Consider the following 20344-nt stretch of genomic DNA (forward strand, 5'->3'; position numbering starts at 1 on the left):
TGGAGCTGGACTAAGAAAGAAAGAAACCAGTAAACCAGCAGAACATAACTAACAGAGATCCAGGGGAGATAAATCCAAATATAGAAAGAACAGAACACGAGAATAAACTAAGACACAGAGGAATGAACAAATATGGCAACATGTTACTGGAAACAATTAACATAGGGAAATAGACTCAATAAGGCAAGAACTTTAGAACATAAATAAACAGCAAGGAAATAACATAAAATACATAAAAGTAAACCCAAACACTTGTAAGTCAGAAGATTTATGGTCGGAGGAGACAAAGACCTTTAACATTTTCTTGTTTTGATGTACAGCACTTTGGTCACCCATGTGGTTTTTAAACTGTGCTTTAGAAATAAAGCTGATTGATTGAAATATTACATCCGCAGGAGTGTGTGTGTGCAGGTTGTGTTTTTAGGGAGGTTGTCTTGCCTCCTTTGATTGCAGATGCCTCACACCGAGCATGCATGTGGCAACAGTGGAGAGGAAAAACCGCCCTTTAACAGGAAGAACCAGGTGTTTCAGTGTGAAACGGAGACAAACAGAACACAGAAGCACTGATCTAGGGATACTTTCAATATGAGGAAATAAAGTAAAAGGGTGTTGGCAGTGGAGGCGCCTTTAGAGGCTTCATCTAAACCGAGCCAATTATTTATCCTCAGGTAAAGATTTCCAGATATAAATGGCTGGCACAGAAAAAGGTTTTAGGAAAAGGTACCTTACAGTTCTTGCTCCGAGTTACTGAACCTACAGATCTGAGAGGAACTGATGGTCATTGAACACCTTTTGAAAATTTAGAGATTATGAACACATTACAACATTTAAAAAAGATGTCAAACTTCATCACATTCATTATTTTTAAGAATAAATATTTAATATCCCTTCTTTTAAAAACAAATAATCACATCAAGGAGTCATAGATTTTCAACATCCACTATAGAAATCACTACATGATAGTAAATTATGAATAACATAATAAAAATAATCGCGATACATTCCCAAAAAAATGTAAATTACTGCATGAATGCAAATGAAATTCAAGATTAAGAAGTCATAATTGATCCCATCAGAAAGTCATAGGTATTACTGTAGAACATCTGTAAAATCAAGACTTAATAAAATAATATCTAAAAATGCCAGACCTGCTTTGTCTTGAGTAAAACACTGCAACAGTAAAAAAAAAAAAATTATTTTGCTAAATTAATCAAAAGAAGATCAAATTCATGATAAAATAAATGACAAATGTAAATTGAATATTGACATTACCAAAACACCTTTAAGTAATTGTGTTCCAATAAATAATAAGAAAACGTTTTGCGATAAAAATGATATAAAAGCTCATAACTGATGTCATAAAATGAATGATCTGTTCTGCTTTACCTTGATGAGCAGAAAGGGATTTTCATCAATGCCTGGTGCTGAAAGAAAGCCACATGTTCTGCACGTTTAGTGACAAATGCTGCACGCGTTTCTCGATAAATAAAAGGGAAAGTTTAATGATGTGTGCAGCTGGACGGTCCAGTTAATGAGCCGTGGTTCACCGAGGGTCAGGTGATTAAACGCTGTCGGCCCGCTAAACTCCCCGTGTGATGCCACTGACGAATCCAAAATGCAGCAGAAAACCACCAAACATCTCCGGATTCTTACAAAAGCAGAAATGCTTGAATTTTCCGCCGCCTCATAAAGTAGGACCTACATTTATATTGTGAGTTTTTTCTCTTATTTGGGGGAAATGATTCAAATCTTTTGGTGTGCCTTACGATAAAGTCACACATCTAAAAAAAGGCATCTCCCGTTTGCCAGTTTTGACTCCTATTAGACACTGGATCCACTCTAAATAAATGAATGGTATTTTTACTTCTATAATAGGTTGATTCATCAAAGATTTGGCAGAAGTTAGTTAAAAAGGCCTGACAAATGTAGGATCGGTCGTGTATTTTGTTCCTCAGACTGCAGCCTTACGAGATAAACAAGATTTAACCCTTTTTCTGATGATGAAACCATAAAAATTGGTGAATGAGAGCAGCTGTTTTGGGATTTCGCCGTCAAAGATTACAGTTTATGTGAGGAAAGAGAACAGGAGAGAATAAAACTGATGCTCAGCAGCTTCATAATCCACTAATCTGTGATTAATACGCACACAAACACACACAAATCAATTTGTTTTAACCCAGCTGAACTGTTTTAGGAAAAGTTCTTCCTAAGGATGAACTTTCCCAACGAACCCCGTCAAAACTGCATGGTTGCATTCCTCTAAGACAAATGAAAAAATCATTTGAAGCTTCTTTCTGTTGTCCTTCACACTTCTGTCACATCTCCAAAAGTGCAACATCTTTTTCTATCCGTACGCAGATGGTTTGATAGATTCTGCAGCAGCGTCTCCATTCTGACAGAGCGCTGTGATTTATTCATTTTTCTCTGTCAGGGGAACACGATGAATACCCACCAAGGCCAGCAATGAAGAGACCGCAGATAAAAGCGTGACTCCGATATCTGCTCAACAACCTGGTGTCACCTTGGAGCTGCTCCTCTCCATGTGACACAGCTAAATAATAAGAATAAAAAAAAATACATTTTCAATTACTCCTCGGGATTAAAAACATGAACCTGGCTGAGATTAATATGATCAGATACAACAGCTCATGTTTGGTTAAAAAAATAATAATCGCTTAATAGAAATACAGCAGACATTTACCACACGAGTAAAATATAGCTTTAGAAAGGGAAATCTCACATGAGTTAACTGAAAAAAAAAAAATGCTTTCAGTGTTTTTGGATGACGTGAATCTAATCTACAGATCGGGTGAAACGTTTCCATCTGCTCATCGTGTGCATGAATATGAAATTAATTTTAGCCAATTAATGATTTATACAAGAGTTGAATAATTTTGCAACAAATAAATGCAGTAACCTTAAAAACGCGTAAATCTTTGGGTTTATTCTGGGTTTACTCCACATTTGGTAAAAGTTTTCCTCTTGTGGCGTGATTCTTGCTGGATATTTGTCAACTCTTCTTGGCATTAATGGCAGACTGTACTTAAATTGGTTGATTTCCCGGCTCACAGCCAGATATATAAGTATAGTCCACAAATTATGAGTACACATGAGATCAGGGATCTCCAGGAGCTTAACGTTTGCCTGCCTGATTGTCCTAAACCCCGTATGTGTGGGTTTTGGGTCATTGTCCAATTGAAGAACCCAGTTACGGTTCAACCATCTGACCCAAACTGTTATCAGGTAAAATGTAATAGCTTAGCAGGTCTTGGAACAAAGCAAACAAGGAAAATCAAGAAAATATCACCAAGCAACAGAGTAACAAACGGTAGGATCAAGCAAAGAACAATGACAGTCAGAGAGCTTATATACTGAGGGACGAGTGGAGAATGGCATTGAACGAGTCAATCAGGGGATGATGTGGAGCAACTGAGGCAGAAGGAGAGCAGGGAGGCTGAGGGATGGAGACTATTAACATAAATGGAGCTGGACTAAGAAAGAAAGAAACCAGTAAACCAGTGGAAAATAACTAACAGAGATCCAGGGGAGATAAATCCAAATATACAAGGAACAAAACACGAGAATAAACTAAGACACAGAGGAGTGAACAAATATGGCAACACGTTACTGGAAACAATTAGGGAAACAGACTCAATAAGGCAAGAACTTTAGAACATAAATAAACAGCAAGGAAATAACACAAAATACATAAAAGTAAACCCAAACACTTGGAAGTCATAAGATTTATGGTCGGACGAGACAAAGACCTTTAACCTTTTCTTGTTTTGATGTACAGCACTTTGGTCGCCCGTGTGGTTTTTAAAACTGTACTTTAGAAATAAAGCTGATTGATTGAAAGATTACATCCGCAGGGGTGTGTGTGCAGGTTGTGTTGTGTTGCCTTGCCTCCTTTGATTGCAGGGTAGGATCAGTAGGTGTGTCCTCACAGCCGGTGCTCATCATGGTCTGATTCGGAAGACCTTTAAGAGGAACACATCCCTTGATGCAGATGCGTACGGTTCCAACCCACTGAGTGCTAATCAGGTTTCTTCCTAGCTTAATGTTCTCTTCCAGGAAATCAGAATCCAATCTATGGTCTGCTCCAGAGGTCCCGGTTCTTTGGCTCCTTGTTCCTGGAGGTCACAAGAAAACCCATCTTAGGATCCCTTCAGCTGATCTCCTCACCACACCTCTGGATCCGATGTCTGGACTCACCTTCACTCCACCACTAACACTCCCCTGCCTGTCCAGTCCTAGTGAAACAGTCCCACAGCATGATGCCACCACCACCATGCAAAATGTATCTCTCCAATATCGGGTTGCTGATGCTGATTTTAGAGATAAAGGTTTGTATGATTTGCAGCACTATTACTACTCTATCATTTACGACTCACACTGTGAAAACATTTCTCTTTTATGTAAGACATAAATCCAATTTTAAAGAAGTTTGTGTTTAGCCGAGGTATTAAAATTAAGATAATATGGCATTTGTGAGGGAATCTGGAGTAAGATCCTTGCCACGAAGTGTTGAACATTTCCCGCTGGATATAAAATGCTTGAAACAGCCGTTGTTGACCCCAGAGATCGTCTCTGATTAGAAACCCCAGACTAGTTTGGAAGCATCTATTCATCCAGGCTGAATGGGGAACTGTGCGACGCATAAGAAAAAAAAAGCGGGGCCTTCTATTCATCTCTTTATCAAGGAGCCTCGCTATCAGCGTGCCTCACTTTGCATCAGAATAACTGGATGTTTGCTTGTCAAGCAGGTTGGTTATGGGAAAGAACACCAGGAATTTGGCAGGGTGCAAGCCTAAAAAAAAAAAAAAAAAAAAAAGAAACCCCTTAAAAGCGCAGAGAAGAAGTTGTTCTCCCAAGCACAGCTAAGCATTTCTTGTAATTCCATGAAAATTAATAAAAATGCAAAAAAAGAAAAAAAGACTTGCACCATGAATAATTTATCCAAACTTTGCAACACTTTCCCTGACTTCCTCTGCTACCCCTGTCTAACTCTTCTGCTTATGCTGCACAACCTGTTCATCTGAAATTGGGTATTCATCACTTAGGCTGCTAAAAAAAGATTGGATTGGAGGGCTGCACATGTTTGCTCCTTATGCAGCATTTTCTAGGATTTCCCGGTAAATCCTGATTGCAAATTTGCATTTTAAGGAGAGCGCACTTAATTCAGAGAATGCTTCAAGCGTCGGGACGAATTACTGCCAGCTGTATTTTTGTCAGTTCATTTTAGATTTCAGGGTGTTTTCTTTAATCTTCTCCAAACGAGGCTTGAGATAACCCAGTCGATAACAGGCAGCAGCATTTAATTCTGCAAAACCTCTGGATGTCTTTACAGTTAAGGTGAGGTGGATTTGGTGCTTCTCCCAAGGACTCTCAGTTCAGATGCTGATACAAGAGCAATGATGTGAGATGGATATATTCATTCACAGCTTTCTCAGATCCTACAGAAGTTAATTTCTTGTAACATTTTTAATTATTATTTAGAATGCACTCTTGTTGCCTTTGGGTTTCAGGTTTCCCACAGCTTCCATCGTAGACAGGTATGCCAAATGCACTTCTTTTACTGATTAGAGTCAAACTAACAGGCACCGTTCAAGAGAAGTTATTCTCCGTTCATAAAATCCATTCTTCCACCTATCGTCTATTAATTTGAACTAAAAGCATTTCAATATTTCAAAAACAATGAGCAGGTAATGCAGTTTCTTTTTATATTTTTATGTTTTTCACCATTTTCTCCACCAAACATCTGCATTGTGTTACAGGTCAATTGCTACAGTAAATGTATGTAATATACATACTACTAAAACAACTACTGTGGACCAGCTAAATCATCAAGGGTATTGACTATTAATTGACATGATTATCTGTTATTCTACCTTTGTTAATCTTCTTGCTTGACTTTAATTAGGCGGAAATTTTGGGTCTGGTTAGTAGTAGCTTGACTCAAATGAACTTTCAGCTTGAATCTCTTGAGGTATTATTTTTATTCTGATTACTCCTTAGTTTACCCCAATTAGCTCTGTTATCTTAGCTCTGATTACCTGCTAGCTTAAGTCTAATTAGCTGTTAATTTGGCTCTGCTAGTTTTAAACTTGACTGTGTTAGTTTACCTTCGATTACTCCTCAGTTTGATGCTAATTAGCTATTAGATTGACTCAAACTAACTTTTTTTCATATGTTTAGCTGTTACCTTGACTTTAATTAGTTGTTAGAATTATTCTAAATTGTTACCATGATTTTAATTAGCAATTAGCTTAACTCTGACAAGTTCTCATCTTGACTCTGATTAGCTATTAGCCTTAATCTGATTAGCTATTAGTTGGGGGCCGGTATGATGGCGCGCTAGTTGCAACAAGCTAGCATAATAGCTGTTGTCACACACATTTTGACCTCATTCATAAAACACTGAAATCATGGACATTTCTGAAGACAGTTTTAGCCGGGGACAGATTCTCCAAAATAAGGACATCTGGTCACCCTACTTTAAATTGATTACTTGCTAGCTTGAATCTGATTAGCTGTTAGCTTAACTCTGATTACTTGTTAGCTTGAATCTGATTAGCTGTTAGCTTAACTCTGATTACTTGTTAGCTTGAATCTAATTAGCTGTTAGCTTAACTCTGATTACTTGTTAGCTTGAATCTAATTAGCTGTTAGTTTAACTCTGATTAGCTGTTAGCCTGAATCTGATTAGCTGTTAGCTTAACTCTGATTACTTGTTAGTTTGAATCTAATTAGCTGTTAGTTTAACTCTGATTAGCTGTTAGCCTGAATCTGATTAGCTGTTAGCTTAACTCTGATTACTTGTTAGTTTGAATCTAATTAGCTGTTAGTTTAACTCTGATTAGCTGTTAGCCTGAATCTGATTAGCTGTTATTTGGGGGCCGGTATGATGGCGCGCTAGTTGCAACCAGCTAGCATAATAGCTGTTGTCACACACAACATTTTGACCTCATTCATAAAACACTGAAATCATGGACATTTCTGAAGACAGCTTTACCTGGGGACAGATTCTCCCAATTGGGGACGTCTGGTCACCCAACTTTAAATTGATTACTCTGATTGATTAGTCTGATTACTAGTTAGCTTGACTCTGATTAGTCTGATTACTAGTTAGCTTGACGCTCAGACTGTAATGCAAAAGTCATGATTAGTGTGATTCTCAAAACTTGGACCAATCTCGCTACTATCTACTGTAGGCAACATGCTGATTACTCATAAAAACACCAACGCAACACACCTTATACATATTCATTTGAAAAATATCTCCAAAGTTCTTGGACAACAAAAACTGTATTCTTTTTTTGAATGTGAGAATTTTGTTAACATGTAAGTTCCTTTGAATCTGCAATGAAAAGGCTATGATTCAGAGATTGGCAGCCTGTGTGATTATAGTTCTTATTTACTTGAGTTAAAGCACCAACACGCTCACTCAGTCACTTTTTGCACTATTAATCTAAAACCCGCCCTGATGCTTTCAGCTAAATTTATTTTGGCCACAGTCTGCCTTAGACCTTCCCCCCATCGATCACAATTATCAGCCTTGATTGATGAAGCTGCTGAGAAAGCAAGACATCTATTTCACAAGGGCGGTCACTTTCAGTGTAGCAATCCATCTGTAAATTCATCAAGAGAAGAGTGTGGTAAACCAATGTTTGACTCCCATAAATCCCTTTTACTGCCGTCTTGAGTGATCCGGAGGTCAGGATAGAATTAAAGCACTATAAAAAGGTTAAATGGTTGGTCCATACTGTAATCAGGCATGGGGGACAAGGCTGCAGATAGATGATGGAGAAGTTTGAACATGAAATTTAAAGAAATGCTGGTGAAAGCAGTTATCATACGTCAAAAGTCACCGCTAAAAGAAAACGTTTGCCCATTAAAATCATGTTCATAGCAGAAGTGACAGTGATTGTTGCCTTTTTTCAAGAAACATGCTGACATTTAAACTGCTGACATGATTATATTGATTTTTCTAATGATATGTTTGTTGGTTTTCTTTGAGCCGGATATCAAGGGAACTCGTAAGTGCAGATCAGTACTAATCCCTGATGACGGCTGCCGAGGTGCCGCGGCATCGATGTTTCAGCTGTAGGAGTTTGAAGATTTGCTCTATGACCTGTTGGCAGATTAGTGTTCGCCATATGTTGTTGTTGTTTGTTGCCAGGAACAGCTTTAGGTCACAGAAGAAAAGATCAGCTCTGTGTGGTCCTCTGCAAACGCCGGGGAGAAAAATGCAGATTAAAGTGACATTAGGGAGATGAACTGCAAAAATAAGGGCTTCAATCAAAATAAACAGAGCAAAATCTGGAACTGAGTCTCCCAGTAAATATTGAAATAATTCAAAGACTCATGACAATGGTCAGATGAGACAAAAGTCTAGCTTCTTGGCATCCAAGCAACTCATCTTGTTTGGAGGACGAAATATGCTGAATATGACCGAATAAGCCATTTCTTACAGCCAAGAACAGGAGTGAAAAGATTATGTTTGGAGCTGCTTTTCCAGCTAAGGGTAGAGGATAACGTCGTCACAATGATGGGACCTTGTGTCTTCCCTCAGAGAGAATACTAAGGGATTGGTCTGGTATGACAATGACCCAACATATAGCACCAACGTAAAGAAGTGGCTTTGCTCGGTTGTGCATCTAGGATGCAGTGGTCTGTCACTGAAGTAGCTCTCCAGCGTCATGCATGGGGTGTGAGACATTGTCCAACGTTGACGTTATTTTCGCCACGGTCTCAATGTCAGTTCCCTGGATGTTCACCTGTGTCGGTGTGGTGGGTCTACACCTGTGGAAATCCTCGTCTGTTTTTCCTGGCACTAGTCCACCTTTAAAGTCCTGTGTCCACTGTTTCTACTCTGGGTTGTCTTCGCCTGTGATGAGGCCGACTATGGCAGAGTCTCCTGAGAACTTGTGTGGATGGAAGACTGAAGAATGGACTGAGAAGTCTGGAGTTTAGAGGGTGAACAGGAATGGTGGCGGCACAGGTTTATTTGTGTAGCACGTTAGCAGCAAGGCGGTTCAAAGTGCTGTACATCATAAAAACATTAAAACATCATAAACACATTGGAATGGTTACTAGTTGTGTGACCAGTGACAAACATTAAATAGTATAAGGTGAAAACATGGATACACATGAAATATGTTGGTCCGTGTTCCTGTTATTATGACTGAAAGCAACTCTAAACAGGTGGTTTTCAGTCTGGATTCTAAAGGAACTCAGTGTCTCGGCGGATTTGCAGTTTTCTGGAAGTTTGTTCCAGATTTGCGGAGCATAGGAACTAAATGCTGCTTCTCCATGTCTGGTTCTGGTTCTGGTTCTGCAGAGTAGGCTGGGGCCAGAAGACCTGAGTGGTCTGGAGGGTTGATACAGCAACAACAGGTCTTTAATGTATTTTGGTGCTAAGCCGTTCAGTGATTTATAGACTAACAGAAGTATTTTAAAGTCTACTCTCTGAGCTACAGGGAGCCAGTGTAAGGACTTTAGAACTGGGACAATGTTCTCTATCTTCATGGTTTTAGTGAGAACACGAGCAGCAGAGTTCTGGATCAGCTGCAGCTGTCTGATAATTTTTTTTTAGGGCAGACCTGTGAAAACACTGTTGCAGTAATCAATCCGACTAAAGATAAACATATAGATGAGTTTTGTAGATCTTATTGGGACATCAGTCCTTTAATCCTTCAAATGGTCTTCAGGTGGTAGAAGGCTGACTTTGTGACTGTCTTTTTTGTGTCCTTGAAGGTTCAGGTCTGAGTCCATCACTACACCCAGATTTCCGGCCTGATCACTAGTTTGCAGCTGTTATAACTGAAGCTGCGTGCCAACTCTAGTTCGTTAAGATATTAACTTCAGTTTTGTTTCTGTTCAGCTGGAGAAAGGTTTGCACTTCCATGAATTGATTTGTTCTAAACATCCGTTCAGTGAATGGATGGGTTCATAGTCACCTGGTGACATCGTAATGTAGAGCTGAGTATCATCTGCATAGTTATGGTAACTAATCTTGTGTCTTGTGATAACCTCAGCTTGTGGGAGCATATAAAAATAGAAAAGTAGTGGTCCCAGGATTGAACCTTGGGGTACCCCACATGTGATTTTTGTCCTCTCTGATGAGACGTTACCTACTGACGCAAGGAAGTCCCTGTTCTTTAGGTAGGATTTGAACCAATTGAGTAAGGGGGAAATAGTTGGGTGAAAATAGAGAGATCCAGAGGGCTTGGGTTTTAATCAGTTCCCACAGTCCTGCTGCTCAGCTCAGCTCAGCTCACAGGGAAATGTTTGAAGAGCTATTGTTGTTCAGGCTCAGAAGATAACCCATAGCGGAAGGCTGTTTCTGGCTCAGTTCGTTCTATGTCTCAGTGGTTTCCTACTTTAGACGCTGCCTTAAAATTTTATGAAATTATCAAAGCGCATGATGCACAAAAAATACATTAATTGCAAGTTGATTGAGCTTGATACTTAGTTGGGTAAAGGCTTCTTGATGGCTCCATGTCTCTGTGGACTCTGAGTCTCTGCACACATCTTCATCAGGAACAGGCAGCATTCGGGGAAGGAGACGTCACAACAGCTGGATCAACCAATCAGACGAGCCCTCCTTTTCCCAGCCAAACGGAGGATACAGAAGGATCTTGTTCCATGTAGAATACAACCAGTACCAGAGATTCCCGCGGCTCCTTCGGTGTCGCCGTTTGACCTCCTGGCCGTGTTTCTCACCAAAGCTTTAAATGCCAACTTATACCCTTTATTCACTAAGAAACGCTTTCACTTCACCGTTGCCATTTGTATCAAAATGCAACTCAGTTGTTTTTGCTTCCTTCACTTCGCAGAGACCTTTGGACAATAAGATCCTTTGTAACATCCGAGCAAACACCTGTTGTAGCTAAAGCCATGCTTCTTAAACTGGTGCACAAGTCCCACTGGTACCACTGGTACTTGGGCTGCCATCGATGGCTCTGAGAAGTAATTTAGGTTTTCTAAAGATATATGAAAAAAGTAGAATAAGCATATTTATTCATATTTGGCTGAGGCCTGTAGAATGACTGCATTGAATCTCGCATCTGGAAATGAGAAGTTTACAAAATAGTGGAATTTACCCATTGACTGTCGAATGACCGTTCTAACTACAAGCAATACAAACCAATTTTTCTGCATGTTGTCCATTCAAACTCTGCAGTTTATTTTTAAATTTTAATTAATAGGTTTCTTTGCTTTTCGGTTGTGCTGTCAACAACGTACGTCACATTATAGGTGGATTTCTCCTGGTCTCAGAATGATTTAAATCCCACCGGCCTTATAATTCAACAGGCGTCTGTGCTGTACACTTGTTGTTTCAGTCTGTGAGGAGGAAGCAGAGATCCAGGCCAGCAGGTTTTGGCGCTGGGCGCGCGTGGGTCTGTGCGTTGAGGTCAGCAGCCTTTAATCCGATCGTGGGGGGCGGTGAGAGTGCAAAGCAGGAGAGGATTACGGGATTAGGCAAAGATGCGACATGAGATGGCCAATCTGCAGCCGCGGCCCGTCGCACGCTGGCACGTCTGAGCCGGCGTTGTTTCCACAAAAGCAGGGAGCTGAAATTCAGTTAGCCGAGTTAAAATGCAATTTAGAGTGCTCTGTGGGAGCAAATGCTCTTTCTGTAAAATATAATGACCAACAAAGTGAGTTAAAGCATAAAAAAACAAGCAGTTTTCATCATTTTACATGCACACAGCCCACTTCTCTGCTTAATGTCGTTGGTTTAGATGAACGTTGTGCCTCGTGATTCCTAAAACAAAACACACGTGAGCCCCAATTAGAGACACTTTTTTTTCCTATATTTGGTTAAACATATTTAGGATAAAGTGTAATATGAAATGTTTTTGCTCAAAGCTTCACCTCATTGATGCCTTTAGCAGCCACCGAGACGTCTCTGGCCTTACTCTGTCACATTTCGGACCATCTTCTGATCAGAACTGCTACGGTTCATTTAAACCAGGGGTGTCAAACATACGGCCCGCAGGCCGGTTCCGGCCCGCCGGACAATTTAGTCCGGCCCGGTGGCTAAATGCATTATCATTATTCAACAAAACAAAACAAAAAAATATTTTTTTCCCCCAGTGTCCTGTCTGGCAATGTGGCAATAAGAATTGTTGTCTTAATGTCAAAAAGAGCTCATCAGATTTGACTTTCACAAGTGGAGCAGAACTGCTTTTGCCATAGTGCTCTGCTTGATTTATTAATGTGAATAGTTTTATTATGATTCATGCGGGGAATATCTCAAATGATATGGACACTACAATGGGAAAGTAGGAGAGGAAAGGAAGAACAAGAAGAGAAAAAGAAAAGGTGAAAGAAAGAGGAGATAAAAGGAAGAGAATGATAAAACAATTATTGAAAAAAACATGTACTTAGTTTAATTGAAAATCTGCAGTTCCTCTACTGTCCACGAGGGGCGCTGTATTTTAATCAGCAGATGGTAGCACTGAGCTTCAGATGTGGAAAATTGATTTTAAATAATTACTTAATTTTTATCTGTTTGATGTATTTTGTCATGCAGGACAGTGTTTTTAAGTTCCAAAAAATGTGAATAAATGTTTTTCAACATTGTATAATCACTGTGATCAGTTCTTATGCATAATGCACTTAAGTAAATGTTTAACTGAGTAAAAGTATTGTTGAAATTGCACATACTTTTCTTAAAAACGCTGAGATTATTCATAATATATTGTGTAAAAGTGAAATTAATTTAATATAAAAATCAACAACAAGTCCACTTTTATTAGTTCTATTTAATCTTGCAATGAGTTAACTCGTGTGGCCCTCTTGAGATCAGATTAAGCTGAATGCGGCCCCTAAACCAAAATTAGTTTGACACCCCTGGTTTAAACCGACTGGTTTCCAGGCACAGTCGGCACATTTTCAGCCGGGCAGAGGGAAGGCCATTCACAAAGCTCATGTTAAACCTTTTTTATCCAGTCCAAAACCTGTTCTGGTGTGTTTTACATCACTGTCTTGTTAGAAACCCCGTCTAGTGGTCAAGTCTGGAAGAATTTGTAGACTTCCCTTTTTTCATTATTCTATCCACTTTATGCAATGCACCAGTCCCACTGACAATGAAACAGTCCCACAGCATAACGCTACCACCGCTATGCTTGACAGTTGGTACAGTTTCATGAGAGAAGTAGCTTGATTCCTCCAAATTGAAGTAAATTCTCCCTGCTGTGGTCAGACATGTTGATCTTTGTCATGTCTGACCATCAAACCTTTCTGCACAACACATTCGTGTGGGCAGCTGCAGTATACGGTGATTTAAAACTGGCTTTATTGTGGATTTTTTTTTTTTTTTTTTTTTTAATGGATGAAGCTTGTTCCAGTGAAACTAAAAGAGGTTTGGTCAAGGATTTACTTAGCTTGAGCTAATGTTTTTCTCATGAATATAAATAATTAAGCTTTAAAATGTTAGTGATGAAGCTTGCTCCAGTCAAACAATGAAACAAATGAAGGTATTCTAGCTGTAGCTTTAGAAATGTTGGACAAAACTACTTTAGATCAGTTATTATGAATAGAAACAATTAGGTGCTGTGATTTTGTGCTTGTTAATGCATGAAAGATGTCTAGAAGAGGATTTACTTAGCTTACTCCTTTGTTACTGTAATGTTTGTCTTTTCCTGTGCAATATTTCCCTCTGTAATGCTTTTTTTTGTTTAGTACAGCACTTTGAATCGTCTTGTTACTGAAAAGTGACTAACTATTTTTTCCACAACATCAATATTGTCTGAGCTCCAAACCGATCCGAGTATTTGGAAAATCTGGGATAATTGCAAGAAATCCCTCCGTGTGTTTACAGCTAGTACTTACCATAAACACAACAATGAATAAAATGTAGATGCATCATAACACAAATGATCAAAACAGGCTCACGATGTTGACCTGGAGACATCAGCGACATACAAAGTGACTTCACAGGGACAAAAACCGACTATAAAAGACCAAGAAAAGGACAGAGAGGTGCTATAAATGGTCACAGAATTATTCATTTAAATGCAAAAGAGAAAAGAAATTGCCTCAAGGACAAAATACAACAAGCGCCAAAGGATTACGAGAGAAAATGACCATTAAAAGACGAGGTGTACAAGGACACAAAACAAATCACCACAAGACACACATGCTCTATAAAAATTTAATAAAATAAACACAATAAAAGTTAAAAGAAAAATAACAAAGCGGCTTTAGATGACCACAGGTGCAAAAGCAGCACCCAAAGGCAACTAAAAGGCCACAAAACGGTCAGAAAATAACCAAATATTGCTCCAACATTAATAATTTGACATAGTTTATAGTAAATTCTCACCTTTGAGCAGCCAAAATGTCCCGTGCAGGTCAGAGCCATCTTTCTGGCCTGTTTGTGTTAGCGTGGCGAAAGAAGAATTTCATGTCTTCTCTACTCCAGTCGGCCTTCACAAATCATCTGAGTGGGTGTTTTGATTGCAGTCGTAACTCTGCGTTTATGTTCTGCACAGCCCCGGATCTCTACGGGGGGGAAAAAGATTGGAAAGCATGAGTGTCTGAGCAGCAGGAACAGCAGAGAACTGTAAGCATATCATAAAATTCAGGCTTCTTGGCCTAAAAATGTCCAACAAATTCAGATCAGATAGAAAAAGGAAGGAAATAGATAATAACTGTGAACGTTTTAAACAATCTAACACATTAAAATCATACTGCCAACAATACAATCGGTGGAGATATGACAAACCCAAAATAGAAAATTATCCAGAAGGGCTATCAAAGATGGGCTGAAAGTAGAAAAAGATCACAAAAGTAGCAAACAAAGATACAGCAGAAAGATTCATGCAGGCAAACAAACACAAAATCGAGGCCAAACAACCTAAATTAGCCACAAATTTGTGCAAAAACAATCCCCCAAAGATTTAAAACCAAGACCATAAGATTCCAGCTGAGTATAAGACAAGAAACCACCTGGAAAGCTGCTTAAAATGCGACCAAATCTGTCAGAAAAAGGTTTGAAGCGACCAAAAATTGTGATGTGGGACCAAACGCTGCCCCCTAGAGGCCAGAAACAGAAACGACTCTAAACAGAGCCAACGTTTCCCAGTAGAAATACTTTAGTAACAATAGTCCTCATGAAAACAAATCTGCAAACTAACTGATCAGATACCCCCCCTGTTTAATATTTTAATCATATTCACTTACAAAATAAAATAAAAAATCATTAAACTAACGCAGGGTGTAAATAGTAAGTAAAATTGACTTACTTTGGGTCAGTTTTTAGGATTTTACTATAAAAATGGGTTAGCCAGGAGATGTTTATACATCACACTGCTGCCCCCTACAGGTAGTAAATGACAATGACTTTTATACAAGTTTTATACTTTCTATACAAAATTGCATGAAATAGACTGACTCATGTCCTGCAGAGATGTTGGTTAGAAGAAGGATGCCGAGTTTAGGGGTAATTTTCTTTTCTAACCGTAGAATAAAAAGTAAAATAAGCCAGAAGAGCAGCAGGTTTTGTCTGCTGGCCCCGCGATGACTCAGCTGCCTGGTGGACCTTTTTCCAGCCTGGCAGGAGATGCCAGCTGGCTGCTGTGGAGACGGTCCAGCTCAAGGAGGCCTCGGCTGTTTCCCAGGAGAGAAAATCCTGAAAGCGACACAAAACACAGAGGAACAAAGAGGAGCTGGGGCTAAAAGGGTTTTGGCTGCAGGCCGAAGAAGAAACTGGAATGAGCCGCCGTGTAAAGAACATACTTCAACACTGCAGCCTTCACTTTGCCTTTTGCTCATTGCTAAACCACCCTGAGAGGAAAGTTAAGCAATCCGAGGAGCATCCATAGCCAGCTTTTTAAAAAGAGAGGGAGATGCAATGATATAATCATGCAGAAAATTATTAAACAAGCTGAATTTTATCCAAAATAAAATGTTTATGACATAACAATTTACTTTTCTTTGAGTATTTCCTGTCATTTATATTTTCAAGAATAAACTTGAATATATCTATCTCTCTCTCTCTCTCTCTCTCTCTCTCTCTCTCTCTCTCTCTCTCTCTCTCTCTCTATCTATATATATATATATATATATATATATATATATATATATATATATAATTCTAGATAAAAGTGTTGAATTTCTATAAGAGAAAGTCAAAAATTCTCATCTAATTGGAGAGAATTGAAATGGGTTGGATTTTATTCCATGAATCTTTTCAAAATAAAAAATAAGATGCAAAAAAATTCTACGTGTCGGGTGATCTAGTTAAATATTAAATGTAATATTAAACATAATGGTTAATATTGAATGGTTAATATTAAATATACAGTTAAAAGGGAGGTCTGCTGGTCTTTCATTACGATAACACTGAAAAGGCTGTGAAAGCAACTAAAACAAACATGCACTGAATTGTTCATTATGAATTTATTATTAATAATTAACTTTATTAATGAAATTTATTAATTTCTGATTTAAACATGGAAAAACACTTCAGGTCAAACTGAGTTTTGTAAAATGCTTATATATATATATATATATATATATATATATATATATATATATATATATATATATATATATATATATATATATATCAAGTTATTTTAAAACTGTTAAATGACTTAAATTTGGATAATAATTGTTCCAGTTGGAGAAAAATAAGTACATAAATGTTTTTTTTCCCGCTGGCAAACAAATCGTCGAACAATAGCCATGCTGCCACCACTAGGAAGAGTTGAGAACGCTCCTCTATAAGCTCCTCCTAATTGGCCTTGATGAGCTCCACAGCTGTAACGGTCCCACCCTGCAGAGAGCCCTTTAATATATAATATTTAATTAATTTAATATATAATATTTTTTTCAGTTCTTTAAATCATTTTGCTTCAAATTAACTGCTGATTTATTTCTTGGTCACTAAACTAAATCAAAAGTTTGCTTGTATTGCAAAACTGATTAACACTGTATACAAACCTAATTTAAGGCAGCCTGAGTAAAATGGAAAGAAAAAAAAAGCCAAAATTACAAATCAAACTGTACTGGCAGCATTTTGATTTAGATTCTGAAAAAAAAAAAATTCCATAGGTTTAAACATCATTTTGTCTTTCTTCTCAGTCAGAGTGAACAAAAAAAAAAAACAAAGTGTGACACTGCTACTTCTTTCCAGTAAATTGGTCCGGTTTCCTGCACAGAGTCGGATTGTTCGAGGCGAACAATGAGACAGCCGGCGGCCCGTCTGCGTGAGCCGCGCGTTTATCACCCAACAAAGGCGCCGTTTGTGCCGAGAAAACAGCCGCGCTTCTGCGACAAAGGAGGAAGCCTCGCCAAGAATACCTGCTCTGTCAAAATGCCCACAGATCTTGTGAAAGCTGGCGGCTTTCTCGCTGAGGACCAATCTACGTTTTGGCCCAGACATATCTTTTTAATGTAGCCGTTTATCATTTTGTATTTTAATTAAATCCCATTTCTGTCTTTTATGTTTGTTTAATGTTTGGTCCCTTTGGTAATTCAAAGCGTTTGATAAATAAAATTGGATCGGTGCGTATCCTTAATTATGGCAGGACCGGTCCGCCGTAGAAACTCTCTTTTTACTGCATGTGTGGAGGAAAACATGTCGCCTCGACGCCTGGCTGCTTGTTTCTGTTGGTCTGCGCCTCTCTGGGCGGCGGAGGGCGCGCGTCTGGCCAAGTCGAGCCGTGAAAAGAGCGTCTTCATTAACATGCACAGCGAGCAACTTCCCCTGAAACGAGCCTTTGTGGCCACGGCAGATGCTCAAACACGTCCAGAAGCGGGCGGAACTGGATCAAACAGAGAGGAGATTAAAACAAGGCCTCAGCCAAATATGAATAAATATGCTTATTCTGCTTTTTTTTTCATATATCTTCACATCTATTAAAAGCCAGCCTGTTTTGGACTTTTCAGAGCAGCCGCTGGCAGACAGCTCAGAAAGCAGGTGTGAGCGCAGACCTCTGGACAGAGGTGGCTTTGACGGAGGCCTCTGGGTGCGCTGGTCTGTGCCCAGATGCGGTGGAGTGAGGGGAGGCGGTGAGATGGGATTGGTCAGCAGTTTGACCGACGGGACGGCTGACCTCAGGTCTGCACAACGCTGCCCACTCTCTGCTGCTGTTATAAAGCCTGCGGCGCGTCGTCAGCCTCCACTATCTGGAGACGCAGCATCGGTTTGCATCTGCACAACGGTAAGAGCCTCAAACCCACATCTAGACCATCATTTTGGAAGATTCTAATGCTATTTCTCTTCTTAAATGACACTGACTGCAGAATATACGCCTTGTAAAGCCACAAAAGGATATATTTGCACTTTAATGTGCTTTAAAACTTACTTTTGATGAGGTGTCTGGATGTCAGCTTTTGTCTGCCAGGCTGGGTTTTTAGGTGCTTCCTTTGTTGGGGCCCAAATTTGTACTTTTTCAACGTTGATCTGTTTAAAAATCTAAAAATCATGAAGTAGCCGATACTTTTGCTTTAATCATTGATATTTTCTGAAGGCTGACATTTGCACCCTGCAAGATCAAAACAATTAAATTAATCTCAAGTCATGTCATATAGTATTATTTCTAATATGTTATCATTTTACATGCCCTGCACTATTACGCTGCATAAAACTGTCATATTATATTTTGTTGTGACATATTGCATGAGACCATAGTGAATTGCATTGCATCAGGTCTGATTGTATCGTATTGCACCAAGTTAGTTTATATACTGTGTCTTATAACATTGTAGGATGTTGGGTTTACAGTGTATAACTTTATATGATAGACTTTACTGCACAAAATGATCTTACTTTATTGTATAATCAGATGTTATGTCATTTACATTTTATCATATTGAATAACATCTTAGATATCATGGTATTATATCTCAGAGTGTATTGTAGTGGATTGTATAATACTGTATCATATATTACTCTATTATATTAAATATAAGAAAATATATGTATCATAATCTATTGTGTTCCACATATAATATTGTATGATTTTATCATTTTCTGTCATCATGTATCAGGCTGCATTGTTTTTGCAGTTTATACCAAACTGTATCAAATCAAGTGATTTTATCATCATGTTGTGTAAATACAGCATCGCATTGTTATATCAGGTTTTTACATCGTATCACATTGTCTGATATGTGGTATTTCTCATCGTACGTCACAAGATAGTAATATTGTATCATGTTGTTTTGTATTGCACCAGAAGTAAAAATTACCGTTTGCAAACATTGCAATAAACGACACATTATATCATGCTGTATCGTCTTGTTTATCAGTGTCATATTGTATCGTATCACGATATATCGTATTGTATCATATTGTTGTATATTCTGATGTACTGTATCAAATTGTATCAAAAGCATATTGTATGATTACATGTTATAATTCATTTGGCAGCGTATTATACTATACTGTATGTGCCTACGTCATATTGTGTATCAGATCATGTACTGTGGAGAGTATATTTCCTATTGTATCATTTTCATTAAGGTTACCATATAATCATACAAAACCCATTTGAACCGCGATGAAGATCAAAAATGAATCCTCATAATGGTTTTCAGGCTGATACTACTAACTTTTAATTTCAGGACTTTCCTAGAGTTTCTCTTTAAACATAAAAAAGGGGGCTTGGTCAGTTCAATAGTTTCTCTTGCCCGCTTTGCCAGGTTGAAGGCAGCAAGGCGGACAACGATGACGGACCTGGAGACCTCGATGGCCACCATTATCTCCGTTTTCCAGAAGTACTCGGAGAGAGAAGGCGACAAGCACAAGCTGAAGAAGAGCGAGCTGAGGGATCTTCTCAACGAGGAGCTGCCGGACCTGATGGGGGTGAGACGAACTTTGCTTCGACCCCGTGAGTAAAAAAAAACGAGAAGAGGTTGCCGTTGAGGGCTTTGACCCAAAAAGCTGTCCCCCGCCCTCCTTTGCAGCACGTCAAAGACCAGTCCACGCTGGACGGCCTGATGGAGAGCCTGGACGCCGACGGCGACGCCGAGTGCAACTTCCAGGAGTTCATGACATTCATCTCCGTGGTTACCGTCTGTTGCCACGAGTTCTTCGAGCACGAGGAGGAGTGAGGAGGGCGAGACAAAAGGGGAGCTACGGTGAAACATAGAAACCGAGGAACCGACACATCTAGTCAGCACCTTATCGATGAATTTACTAAAGTAGCAGCAAATAAAATGTAGTTCAAATTTTAAACCACTAACGACATTCAGAGCTTTCTTTTAGTAGTTTAGATCGCTAGGCGTTGGTCGGAAAAGCAACATGGCTGCCAGATTTTGGTCATTCCTTCACACTCTGACCGATCTTTAGATACTATTCATCATTTTATACGTCTGA

General features: G+C 39.0%; 1 protein-coding gene and 1 long non-coding RNA gene across 2 annotated transcripts; one reads left to right on the top strand and one right to left on the bottom strand.

Annotated features, from left to right (window-relative positions):
• Positions 1-13849: 13849 nt before the first annotated feature.
• LOC110366824 lies at positions 13850-15441 on the bottom strand. The gene is made up of 3 exons (XR_002427005.2): positions 14965-15441; positions 14339-14517; positions 13850-13966 (listed from the first exon to the last, which is right to left on the bottom strand). It is a non-coding gene; the product is annotated as an uncharacterized LOC110366824 (long non-coding RNA).
• Positions 15442-17765: 2324 nt separating this feature from the next.
• Positions 17766-20207, top strand: s100b (S100 calcium binding protein, beta (neural)). Its single transcript, XM_036128032.1, has 3 exons — positions 17766-18185; positions 19669-19831; positions 19933-20207. Exons 2-3 carry the CDS (start codon positions 19694-19696, stop codon positions 20077-20079), a joined length of 285 nt encoding a protein of 94 aa, XP_035983925.1. The 5' UTR covers positions 17766-18185; positions 19669-19693; the 3' UTR covers positions 20080-20207.
• Positions 20208-20344: the final 137 nt, after the last annotated feature.

Source organism: Fundulus heteroclitus, chromosome 24, assembly GCF_011125445.2.
Source record: "Fundulus heteroclitus isolate FHET01 chromosome 24, MU-UCD_Fhet_4.1, whole genome shotgun sequence".
NCBI classification, from domain to species: domain Eukaryota; kingdom Metazoa; phylum Chordata; class Actinopteri; order Cyprinodontiformes; family Fundulidae; genus Fundulus; species Fundulus heteroclitus.

Bases quoted from the DNA above. Each gene is read 5' to 3' on its own strand.
- s100b (XM_036128032.1), top strand. From the start codon at position 19,694: ATGACGGACCTGGAGACCTCGATGGCCACCATTATCTCCGTTTTCCAG. The intron at 19,832-19,932 runs GTGAGACGAACT...CCTCCTTTGCAG, and splicing joins AGCTGCCGGACCTGATGGGG to CACGTCAAAGACCAGTCCAC.